The sequence below is a fragment of the Cololabis saira genome, chromosome 24 (genome assembly GCF_033807715.1).
Source record: "Cololabis saira isolate AMF1-May2022 chromosome 24, fColSai1.1, whole genome shotgun sequence".
Classification (NCBI taxonomy): Eukaryota; Metazoa; Chordata; class Actinopteri; order Beloniformes; family Belonidae; genus Cololabis; species Cololabis saira.
Window position 1 is genome coordinate 16860617 of NC_084610.1, and position 12498 is coordinate 16873114.

General features: G+C 42.1%; 1 protein-coding gene across 1 annotated transcript; it reads right to left on the reverse strand.

Moving 5' to 3' along the window:
- Positions 1–326: 326 nt before the first annotated feature.
- On the reverse strand, positions 327–12290 carry LOC133424981 (calsequestrin-2-like). The gene is made up of 11 exons (XM_061715605.1): positions 11913–12290; positions 9161–9245; positions 8913–9013; positions 7590–7698; positions 6897–6970; positions 5259–5389; positions 5126–5171; positions 2771–2825; positions 2573–2673; positions 2407–2481; positions 327–716 (listed from the first exon to the last, which is right to left on the reverse strand). Exons 1-11 carry the CDS (start codon positions 12153–12155, stop codon positions 510–512), a joined length of 1227 nt encoding a protein of 408 aa, XP_061571589.1. The 5' UTR covers positions 12156–12290; the 3' UTR covers positions 327–509.
- Positions 12291–12498: the final 208 nt, after the last annotated feature.

The following is a 12498-nucleotide window of genomic DNA, read 5'->3' on the forward strand; positions in this document are numbered from 1 at the left end:
TCTCCTCTGGTCCATCAAATTCAGTTAGGAGAGTGACTGACAGCTATGCAGCAGCAGCCGTAACTAACTAACTAACTAACTAACTAACTTACATCCTTGGAGTGGAACGTTCAGTTTCTGAAGTTATGCAACTGCATATGTGTTTCAAATCATCAATCAAAACTTTATTCACAAAATTTTGACTTTTTTCTCAACATTTCGACTTTTTTCTCGACATTTTGACTTTTTTCACAAAATTTCGACTTTATTCTTAAAATTGTATTTCAACAAGTGCATAATGAAAAAAAAATCTTCCCCCTCTAAAATATTATTTAAATTTTTCTCCTGCCTGGCCCTAATACTCTTCCGTAGATGACACATACTAACGTCTATGTATTTCAACTATCGTCTACGCTTAATACATTTTTAAAGACACTAAGTTTCATTCTTAAGTCTGGTGTTTTTAAAAGGCTAATAAAGTGCTCTGACTATTTCCAGCTGTTCACGTCTGAGCACCAACTCCTGACAGTTTAATCTTCGTTGTCGTCTTCTTCCTCCAAGTCGTGGCTCTCGTCTCCGTCCTCCGTCATGTAGTGGTCTCCGTCGCCGTCGTCAGCAAACTCGTCGTCGTCCTCGGTGTTCACCCTTCCAGACAGCACATCCTCGATCCAGTCCTCCAGCTCCTCGGCGGTGGGGAGGTCCTCGTCGTTGGACATGTCCATCCAAACGCTGTCGGCCTGCAGATCAGAGAGCAGCACCAGCAGTCACGACTAGAGATGCACCGATCCATCGGCAACCGATCGGTATCGGCCGATAATGGCCCTATCGGTTTTGATCGGAGATCGGAAAATAATAGTTCAAAGCAGCCGATCAGATGACGTTTTACAACAACAAACCGCCGCCCGCGTTGTGTTCCCACATCTCAGACCGAGCGGTCCTGAGGGGGCGTGGCCGTCTCTACAAAACATCAACACTGAAAATGGCCTATGGTATGGTTGTTTTACAATAGGACAACACATTTGCAGTTTGCAAGGTGTGTCCAAAGGAGAACCCTGAATGTTACAAAAGAATTTCAAGGAGTATATTGAGTTGCCAAAGTTGGCTGCTGCTAATGCAGAGAAAGAAAGCAGAAATGGCCAAGAACAAAAAAAATGTCAAGGTGTATCAGTGTCGAAGGGGTGAAAATATGGAACCGCCTGGATGAGGAACTAAAAAAAAGTAGCTCAATTTACAAATTAAAAAAAAATTATAAATCTAAAATAACAGATAAATATAGAACACTAATATAAATTATCTTGATATTAAATATCCAACTGTCTAAATGATGCTGTCCTCAATCGTGAGTGACCACATTTATTTTCTTCTCTTCTTTGTTCATTTTCTTTGTTTTGTTCGTTCGTTTCGTTTTCTTCTTATTAGTATCTTTTTTCCTTTTCTGTAGTCTGCCTTTTGTTGAAAAGGATAGGCAAAATAAGCCATGAGGCTTCAGCCTATACCTTTTTGGTAAAAAAAAAAAGGAAATGTGTGTGTGTATATATATATATATATATATATATATATATATATATATATACATATACCTGTGTGTGTATACATATACAGTGTGTATATGCAAACATCTGTAATATGACCAAAACACAATAAACTAAACTAAGAAAGAAAAGGAGCAACACCGCTAACTCCGCTGAACATAACAGAGACCTATAAAGGACAGCAACAACAGCAAGAAAAATAAAGAACTACATTATAAGGTAATGGATTAATAAGCTTTGCTCATCAGCCGCTTTCTGTTGTAGAAGACATCGGGTTTAAACGCATCGTTAGCTGCTTGGATCCGCGGTTCGCGCTGCTGCGTCGTTAATATTTCACTGATAAATGACCGCCGGAGTTTTACCAGACTATATACAGTCACATCCAACCCCTAACCTTCATTAACCCTCATGCAGGACAACAGTCGTGTCAGTCGCTTCACGAGTAACATTTGGAGTTCTAGTGTGAAGAGTTTTGCTTCACTACAAGAGTTTCCTCACATGTAGCGGATGCTACCGCTAAAGCTTTCACAAAGCTTAATAATTCATAATTCGTTTTTATTTTAAGATTGAATTCCTCTTTCCACAGGAAAACTAAGGTTTATAGTTTACAACTTGTATCAACTTTTAGAGAGTGACATGTCTGCTGTTGTCTGTGTTGCTGCACATGTTGCTTAAGCTAGTAAGCTACACTTACTCCTTGTAAATGAGTCTAAGTCGTTTCTAAGAGTCTCTAGAGGGTGAAATATTGTATTATATTTATTGAAGAATTTATGGATTTCACGCTGTTATCAGTGATCAGCAATATTGGGATCGGCAGATACTGATTTTGGAGATCAGTGATCGGCCCTCAAAATCCTGATCGGTGCAACTCTAGTCACCCGAGGGCCGTACTCACGTCCGTGACGTTCACCACGCCGATCTGAGGAGTAAACAGGTCCAGCTTGAAGGTTTTTTCCCAGTAGGTGGTCAGCTGTAGGGTGGAGACAATCAAAAATATGTCAAAAGACTGTATAAAGATGTAGTTTCTTTTTTGAATGTGAATATTAACGGTGAGACAGAACCAGGGGGAAGTCATCCGGATCGATCCACACGATGCTGAGCTCTGGATTGTTGGTGTTGTCTCTGGCCACATCCTTCAGGATCTCCAGGAACTCATAGCCATCTGGAGGTGACAGGAGAGAGGAGTCTGGGCTCAGCTGCAGGGAGACGCTCCAATTGCAATGTGAAAGAATAAACAGGTGTGAAGTGCAGCTGCAGACCTGGATCCTCTTCTTCAGCAAAAGCAACAATATGTATTCCATCCATATCATCCTCCTGGGGAAACAGAAGAGACTGTAGGACCACTCTGGTTTCTGTTACCCATTAAATAATAATAATAATAATTCATTTTATTTAGAGGCGCTTTTCAGGTCGCCCAAAGGTCACCTTACAAGTGATACAAACACATTTTATAAGTTAAAATACAGTTAATACAAAAAAAGCAGCAACAGACAGCATAAACAAAGTACATAACCCAATAAATAGAACAAACTGGTGTAGTGTAGTCGTGCACAGTGTCCATTAGAGTGAGTGAGCGAGTTTGAACAGCTAGGTTTTGAGTTGGGTTTTGAATGTTGTGATGGAGTCTGTCTGTTTTATGTGTGGGGGGAGGGAGTTCCAGAGTCTGGGTGCCGAGCAACTGAAGGCTCAGGCACCCATGGTGCACCCATGGTGCTGAAGCGTGAAGTGGGAATGTTGAGAAGTGCAGCAAAGGTTGAGCGGAGGGTGCAGGAGGGAGGAAATTCATGTAGGACAGGGGTCTGCAACCCAAAATGTTGAAAGAGCCATATTGGACCAAAAACACAAAAAACAAATATGTCTGGAGCCGCAAAAAATGAAAAGTCTTGTATAAGCCTTAGAATGAAGGCAGATGGCGAAAGGCAATATGTCGAGAAAAAAGTCGAAATGTTGAGAAAAAAGTCGAAATGTCGAGAAAAATTTTGAAATGTGGAGAAATAAGTCGAAATGTTGAGAAAAAAGTCAAAATGTCGAGAAAAAAGTCGAAATGTCGAGAAAAAAGTCGAAATGTTGAGAAAAAAGTCGAAATGTTGAGAAAAAAGTCGAAATGTCGAGAAAAAAGTTGAAATGTTGAGAAAAAAGTCGAAATGTCGAGAAAAAAGTCAAAATGTCGAGATTAAAAAGGAAAGGAAAAAGGAAGAAAAAAAGAGGAAAAAAAGGAAAAAAAGAAGAAAAAGAAAAAAAGAAAAAAAAAGAAAAAAAAGAAGAAAAAAAGGAAAATAAAGGTCAAACATTTTTGAAAAACCTCCAGGAGCCACTACGACAGCGCTAAAGAGCCGCATGCGTCTCTGGAGCCGCGGGTTGCCGACCCCTGATGTAGGAGGTCACAGAGGTAAGTGGGAGCTCGGTTGTGGAGGGCTTTGTAAGTGAGGAGGAGGTTTTTGTAGATGATGCGGTAGTGGACTGGGAGCCAGTGGAGTTGGATAAAGCGTGGTTTAAGGTTCTGCGTTAAACCAACGCAGAGCCTACGCCGTTGCTGTGACGCCATCGTGAACCCTTCGGACTTCCCCATTTCGCCGCCGTGCAATATCCCCCCAGAGCGCTAGTTGATACTTTGTTTAGCTTCCGGCTTTTCCGGTCACAGTGATTCAAAGAGATAAGGACAACTATCGTGCAAAAAACCAAAACAACCCCAAAAAAAAAATCACAGACACACACACGAAGAAAAGAGCGCTGAAAGTTCACTACTGCTTCACGAACCGGAACCGGAAATGCGTTGCTACCAAGCAAACCAATCACAGCCCTCTCAGTCTGCGTTGGGTCTGCGTCGCGTCGACACGTAGTTACATTTTTTGGGAGGTGCACTTCAGGCTACGGTGTAGGCTACGGAGAGACTCCCACGTAGCCGCGTACCCTACGGCGTAGGTTTAACGCAGAACCATAATTCCGCCTTAAGAAGGGGGTGATGTGGTCACATGACTTGGTGCGGGTAATGATCCGAGTTCTGAACGAGTTGTAATCTGTCGGTGAGTTTGGTAGGGAGGCCAGTGAGGAGGGCAGTAATCAATACGGGAAGAGTGGACCAGGATTTCAGTGCTGGACTGGGACGGTGCTGGACAGAGTCTGGAGATGTTGCGGAGGTGGAAAAATGCAGTCCAGGTGATGGTATGAATATAAGGTGCAAATGAAAGGGTGCTGTCCAGGATGATGCCAAGGCTCTTGACTTGAGAGGAGAAGGGAGGAGTTTTATTGCCGTTGAGTTTTAGAACATTTTTGCTCATCCAGGTTTTGATGTCGTCCAGACAGTTGGTGAGGGAAGTGGGAGGAATAGCAGCGGTGGGTTTGGAGGAGATATAGATCTGTGTGTCATCGACGTAGCAGTGGAAATGGACCCCGTGGTGACGGAGGATTGAGCCCAGGGGTAGGAGGTAGATGGTGAAAAGAAGTGGACCCAATACTGACCCCTGGGGGACACCCAGTGTGACACCACGTGCACCCAGATTTGTGGTTCTTTAATTGTTTAATTGTGCGAACTGTTGACGGTCAGTGAGGTTTGAGTGGAAATGCATTAATGTAGCAAAGGTTAAGTTATAGCTTTTAGACCAGTGACGACTCACCCATGTCTCAAACATGTTCTCTGCCCGCAGTTTCCTCAAGGTGGCCCTGTGAAGATGAGCATGGTCAGTTCAGCCCCTCTGACATGAATGCCTGGCAACAGCTGAGCTAAGCTCGTCCCTGAGGTCAGTCCACCTTCTGTGTTGGTTGACAAAGTCAACGATGTCCATCTCTGTCAAGGGTCGGCCCGGCAGGATGGCCGGCTCCTCCATGAAGGGCTCGTAGAAGTTCACCTCGTTCATCTTCAGGGACATATGTTTGGCTACCTGAAACAAGGCAACGGGGCGTCAGCGGGACAGCAAGAGCACGACCCGCGATGCCCCCACTAACACGTTAATGCTTAACCCCTAATGCCTGCCATGATACACAAAAAAGTCCAATATTTCCTATTTGAAGTGTTTGTTATATGTTGATCATGATTATAATGTACGGAAGAGTATTAGGGCCAGGCAGGAGAAAAATAAAAATTATATTTTAGAGGAGGAAGATTTTTTTTTCATTATGCACTTCGAGAAAAAAGTCGAAATGTCGAGAATAATGCTGAAATACAATTTTAAGAATAAAGTCAAAATTACGTGAATAAAGTTGAAATGTTGAGAAAAAAGGCGAAATTTCGACTTTATTCACGAAATTTCGACATTATTCTTGAAATTGTATTTCAACATTAATCTCGACATTTCAACTTTTTTCTCAACATTTTGACTTTTTTCTCGAAGTGCACAATAAAAAAAATCTAATATCAAAATATCAAATATTTTTTCTCCAGCATGGCCCTAATACTCTTCCGTAATAATGAGTCATTTTATGGATTTCTTTCTTTGTTTTAATTTCTTGTTCAGTATAAAACTTTAGTTGTATCACACGGGGCTACAGCTAGCCTGGCATTAGCGCCAAATGGAAAGCTAACTTATTAATGCATTACATATTATTTGCAAGAATAGTCAAATAAATAGAGTAATGATTCTTGAAGGGGTTGTAGGACAGTTATCTGGAGTTTAGTTTGACACGCTAACTGATCAGCCTCACCGTTGCTGATGGGTGTGTTAACTCATGTTAAAGCTTCTCAGCCTTAAACTACAGCTTCAGTAACTTTATTAGCTTATTCAGTGGCTGCTGGTAAACAAACATTTGAATGGGAAACAGCTTTTTCATCTAATTTACATCAGTAAAGGTTATTTAATGGTTGTTTTATCCAAAGCTTTTCAGCATCTTTAGACATAAAGATAGTGAAGAAACCAAATATATTTTGCACTTTTAGACCATTTATTTTACATTCAGCTCAAAATACGCATTTGCATTCACACCAGAAATGATAAGTTTTGATTAATTCAACAATACAAGTCAAAAATAACACTATTTAAATTAATCTATTTGTCGGATTCTGGGGCACCTAAAATATAGATGATCTGCTTTTTTATGGATCATACCATAAAGTTAGGATTTTTTTTTTGTCTGCATATATATTAATGGTTAATACCATGTTGGTAAAAACCTAAGGCATATATATATATATATGCATTTTTAATATATAATATATATTTTTATATATTTATTTTATTAATATATATATTTTTTTTCTTTTCTAATTATTTATTATGTTTTTCTTTATACATATATATATATATATATTTTTTTTTAAATAAAGTTAGGATTTTTATCTCCGCTCTGGAGGTGTCGGTGCGTCTGCAGACCTTCGTGGTAATATTTGAAGTTTAATATGGAAATCACACACAGAAATGTTTGACAGAGGGTGATTTAGTGATTTACACTTACAGATTTGTCGAATGTAGCAAAAAACTTGATGTAAGGCTGAAACCTCTCTGATGCCTCCTGAAAAGCTTTGTAGTCTGAGAAAGAAAAGGAGACAGAAACACGAGGAGGTCAGGGAACGAGAGCGTGACGGGTGAAGCGTGTGTGGAAGCTCAGCGTTGACAGTCCGGTCACATCCTCAGGTGAGCATGAATACAGTGGGCAGCAGCCAAATCCTCTCCTCTCCCGGCATCATGATTCTGGTAACCAAGTGTCTCCTAACACCGTTTTATACGCTTGTAAAGTGCTTCTGGCTTTGTTTCCAACAAGGTCACCCCCAAGGACCAACCTATCTCTGGACACATATAGGCTTCATAATGGAAATTCGTGTCACAGTCACATTGAGCCAGATAGCATCTTCCCTGCCTCACTTTAACTCCCTTTTTTGTGTGTGAGAAACTATAATTGCAGTTTGACCTATTAGATGGAGAGCTAGAGGCTATTTAAAGCCTCTCAGGAGACCGGGTGAGTGTCTGGAATCAGGTTTCTCTTTAACAGCTTGCTCCATTAGTCTCCAGATTTATATCTGGGTACCACGGCGCAGCATCTTCAGGGGGCTGTGATGCAGAGCGGCTGCATCTTCAATTCATCACACGCTGCGGCAGATTTAAATATGAACGCATTCATTTACATGCAGGCAACGCTCGAAAAACTGACATGAATCCTCTCCTTTAAAGTAACCGATGAGACGGATGTCTTCCTCCATTCTCTCGAAGGCTCGCAGCTCCATGGCGCTATTGATTATCTCCACTGGGTCCTCCAGCACCTGCGGGGGCGTTAAAACAAAGTTAGGCCATCTTCACGACAAAACCAACTATTTAAACCAACAATTAGTTCAGATTGAGTCGGATCAGTTCAGAGAATCTGACGGGAAGCATTAAGCGATTTAAATACACAACTAAAGACTAAATGGCAGGATTTAAATTTGAAGTTGAAGTAGAGCCGTTTAGTTGAAGTAAATCCGTCTGAGGAGCTTAAATTTAAAAAAGATTTTGGGGGTTTATAAAGTCACAGATCATCAAGACAAAGAAAATGAGAAAAATTCCAACAATTCGTGCAGAAAAAACTCCAATTCGGACTTTTTAAGCTTGTAAATTTTCAAGAAAATATCTCAGATATCTGAGATCTAAATGAAAGCGTTTCCAAGTGGAGTGCTGTAATGTTTTTACTGAAGTGGCTTCAGCTGTGTGTGTATTGAGCCTGAGGGTCGGGGTCACCCTCATCCCTCAGGCTACACCTGAATAGTTGGTATAAAGCCCAAAACGCCTCTGGACACATCTCTGAGCAGAGATAAAATAATGTTACGTGCCTGTGTTTGATGTACGGAAGAGTATTAGGGCCAGGCAGGAGAAAAATACAAATAATACTTTAGAGGAGGAATATTTTTTTCATTATGCACTTCGAGGAAAAAGTCGAAATGTCGAGAAAAAAGTCGAAATATTGAGAAAAAACTCAAAATTTGATGACAATATTGATTTGAAACACATATCACACGTATGCAGTTGCATAACTTCAGAAACATATCCTTAACGTTCCACTCCAAGGATGTAAGTTAGTTAGTTAGTTACGGCTGCTGCTGCATAGCTGTCAGTCGCTCTGCTAACTGGATTTGATGGACCAGAGGAGACATTTCCACTTTATTCATGAAATTGTATTTCAACTTTATTCTCGAAATTTCAACTTTATTCTTGAGATTGTATTTCAACATTAATCTCGACATTTCGACTTTTTTCTCAAAATTGTATTTCAACATTAATCTCGACATTTCGACTTTATTCACAAAATTGTATTTCAACATTAATCGCGACATTTTGACTTTTTTTCAACATTAATCTCGACATTTCCGACATTTCCACTTTTTTCTCGAAGTGCACAATAAAAAAAATCTTCCCCTCTCAATTATGTTTTCTCCTGCCTGGCCCTAATACTCCTCCGTAGATAAGAGTGTGTTGTGATGAAGCAGCAGGCGTTTTCCCTCACATCCAGCAGAAACTCCACCAGCGTGTCCGCTGACAGCTCCCCATCAAACTCGATCACGCGGTCGCCCTTGAACACGTACACGCTGCCCACCTCCTCCAGGCCTGGGTACACAGCACAGGGATCTTCCTTTACTCTAAGGTGGGCAATCTTAAAATAATCTATTGGAAAGTCATCCACACAAAATGATATTATTGTTTTTTTAGATGAATATCAAAAGTGGTGTAGGACATGTGATGTGGAGGTCGTACCCAGTTTCTTAGCTACTTTGGCATCCTTCTGGGCGTCCACCATCCCAAATCCAATGTCCTTGTTCTCCAGGACTTGAGCCGTAAGCTGGGTAGTCACAAAAAGCACTTAAACTGATCTTTAGTGGCGCTACGGTGCGTTACATATCTGTATTTGTCGTGGAGACACAAGTTGATGAACTTCCAGAGGTCTAATGAAATAAAACAGTGTCATATTTTGTTCAAAATACTTAAGAGATACAACCCAAAGGCTCGCTTTTCAACCATTTCTCTACTGCTCGGTTCATAGCAGCTGGTTGAAAGTGCAGAGTCTGCAATTTCACTGTGGTGGGGTCAGGGCCGCCCCTCTCTAAACGCAGAACACGCGCTGTGCGTAGGGTGTCATCTTCCAACGGGACCACATTTTGCGCGAGGGGACGCATTTGCACGGTAGCGCATAGGCCTGTGTTGAAAAAAATCGATTTTCCGATTGGGTTGCCCCCCCCCCCACCCCCCCCCTCCCCCACTATAGATACACTTCAGGTGGAGCTTTGTTTGGTTTATTACACACACACACACACACACACACACACACACACACACACACACACACACACACACACACATACATACACACACACACACACACACACACACACACACACACACACACACACACACACACACACACACACACACACACACATACATACACACACACACACACACACACACACACACACATACATACACACACACACACACACACACACACACACATACATACATACACATAGCCACACTCATGCACACATACACATATATACATATTCATACATTCATGCATGCACACATACACACACATAGCCACACATATGCATACACACACACAGACACATTTAGCCACACATACATATACACGCTCATACACACACAGACACACACACACACACACACACACACACACACACACACACACACACACACATATAGCCACTCAGTCACATACATATGCACACACATACACACACATACACAGCCACACAAACGTATACATACACACACACACACACACACACATAGCCACAAAGACATGTACACACACACACACACACACACGCATGATCATATACATACACGCACACACACACATAGACATACACACTGGTTTGTTCACCTGCACGCTTGCTCTGTAGTTTTTGGGGTTAGGTAGCGGTAGCTTAGCTCAGACTGCGATCAGATCTCAAGATTTGGGTCGATTGCTGTTCATGTTTTGGTCGGCTCTGTGTTGGTTTTGTCGGTTTTGTGTTTTGTTTGTGGTTTTTGTTGCAGATTTCCAGTGTTTGACGTGTGCCTCCGTGTGTTCCTGCTTCCTGGATTGGCAGTGGATGTCACCCCCCCCCCCCCCCAAAAAAAAAATCATTGGGTTTGTATGTGTATATTTATGTATGTGTATGCATATGTATGCGTATATATATATATGTATATATATTAAATATAGCAATAATGCACATATATATGCCTTTGGTTTCTACCGTCATGGTATCAATCATTAATATGTGTGCAGACAAGGTAAAAAAAAAAAAAGAACCTTCCCAACCCCCAGACCTTTAGAGGAATTGGATAAAGCCGATCAAACGTGTTTTCCATGTAAACCTCAATTAGGAACTACTATTTCCATGTAAACTCTGAATTATTTAATTCAGAATAATTAATTCCGAATTGAAAAACATCATGTAACCGTGGGCAATGATACATTTGGGATGGGGAGAGGTGTGAGGGTGGGGGTCGGGGGGGGGGGGCTCCAAATAACATGTTGCTTAGGGCCCCAATTCGTCCAGGGGCAGCCCTGGGTCATTTTGAAACCAGTTTCAAAATGTGTGCCCCTCTTGAACCTGGTGCTGCAGCCGTGGACTCTCCTCTTCCACGGTGCAGCAGACGTAGCAGGACCTGGAGACGGGAGGATAAACTTGTGATGTCACAGTACCCAGCAGGTCCCAGCTGCTCACCCAAGTAGAAAGTTCCAGACGCAGACGGCTTTGGGGCTGAGCGACTGGGTGGTGTTACGCCAAACGTTTTGAGTGGAAAAGAACGCGTGAAGTTGATTGATTTCTAAAGACACGAGAATGGGCCTAACGGTTTTGAGAACGAGCTCTAATTAGCAGAACGACCTATAAAACAGTCCCTTGGCACATGAGCCACAGAGGAGTGCACATAATGGTGTTAAAATCACAGCTTTCCATTTTAAGTCTGCACATTGAAACTGACAGTTTGACAGCACTCTTTTTTAACTGGTGGTTTAACGGAGCCTATTAAGGAGACAGGAAAGGGAAGAGGCATTCACTGCTTTCCCAACAATGGTGCTCAGTCATCACACAATTAATCTTTAAGACAAGTCAGTGGGAGAGAATATGACCTGCAGGGATCTCACCTCCGCTCACAGAGACAATCTCCTGTTATCAGTTACGGAAGAGCCATCAGGACGCTATATGTCAAAACACATGCATCGTTTCATAATGCTGTTACCAGTAATGACATCTTCTTGGCAGGTTTTGGGGAATTTGCACACCTGAAAACATCTGCAACAATTATAAACAACCCACCAGGGGATGAAATTCATGTAAGAAGACCCAAAACATCTGAGAGCAATTAAAATGATGACTTAATTCAGCAGCGACACCCGTAAAAACCACTGCATTTCTATATCTACAATACGTAGGATCATCTGCTCAGAATGCCAGCGATACTCTCTAAACTCCAGCCTCCTCTTTCTCACCTCCAGCACCAGCTCCGTCATCTGGAAGCGCTTCTGCAGGCCTTTGTTGGCCGGCAGAGGTTCGTGGTAGAACAGGCACAGCAGGTCATATCTCTTCAGAGCCTTCTTGAAGTTGCGCTCGTTGACGTCCAGAACCCTGTCCTTCCCATCGAAGTTGGGGAACTCGAGACCTTCCTCGGCGCTGCAGGGGAGAGCCAGGCAAAGGCAGAGGCCGGACAGAAGAGAGAGCCACAGTCCCCGCATCGCTGCTCGGCCGTGGAGGGGTTTGCCAAGGAAATCAAAGAGTCTCTCACGTCCAAAAACTTAAGAAATATGCACTGAAGCTAAAATACATCAATAGATTTGGTCGTATAATCTCTTATATTTCATGGTTTTCTACTCTCCCTGCTTCTTTGCTCTCTCTTGATGGCTCTCCCTCCCTACCTGTCCTCTATCTCCCACTCTCTCCGTCTTCTCTCATCCCAAATCTCAGGAGGGCATCATTCCTCCTCCTTTTCTTTTCCCCATAGAGAAACTCCTTGTATTGGGCTCATTTCATCACCAGGCACTCATCAAGTAAATGTCATCAAGACAATCTTTTGGTATC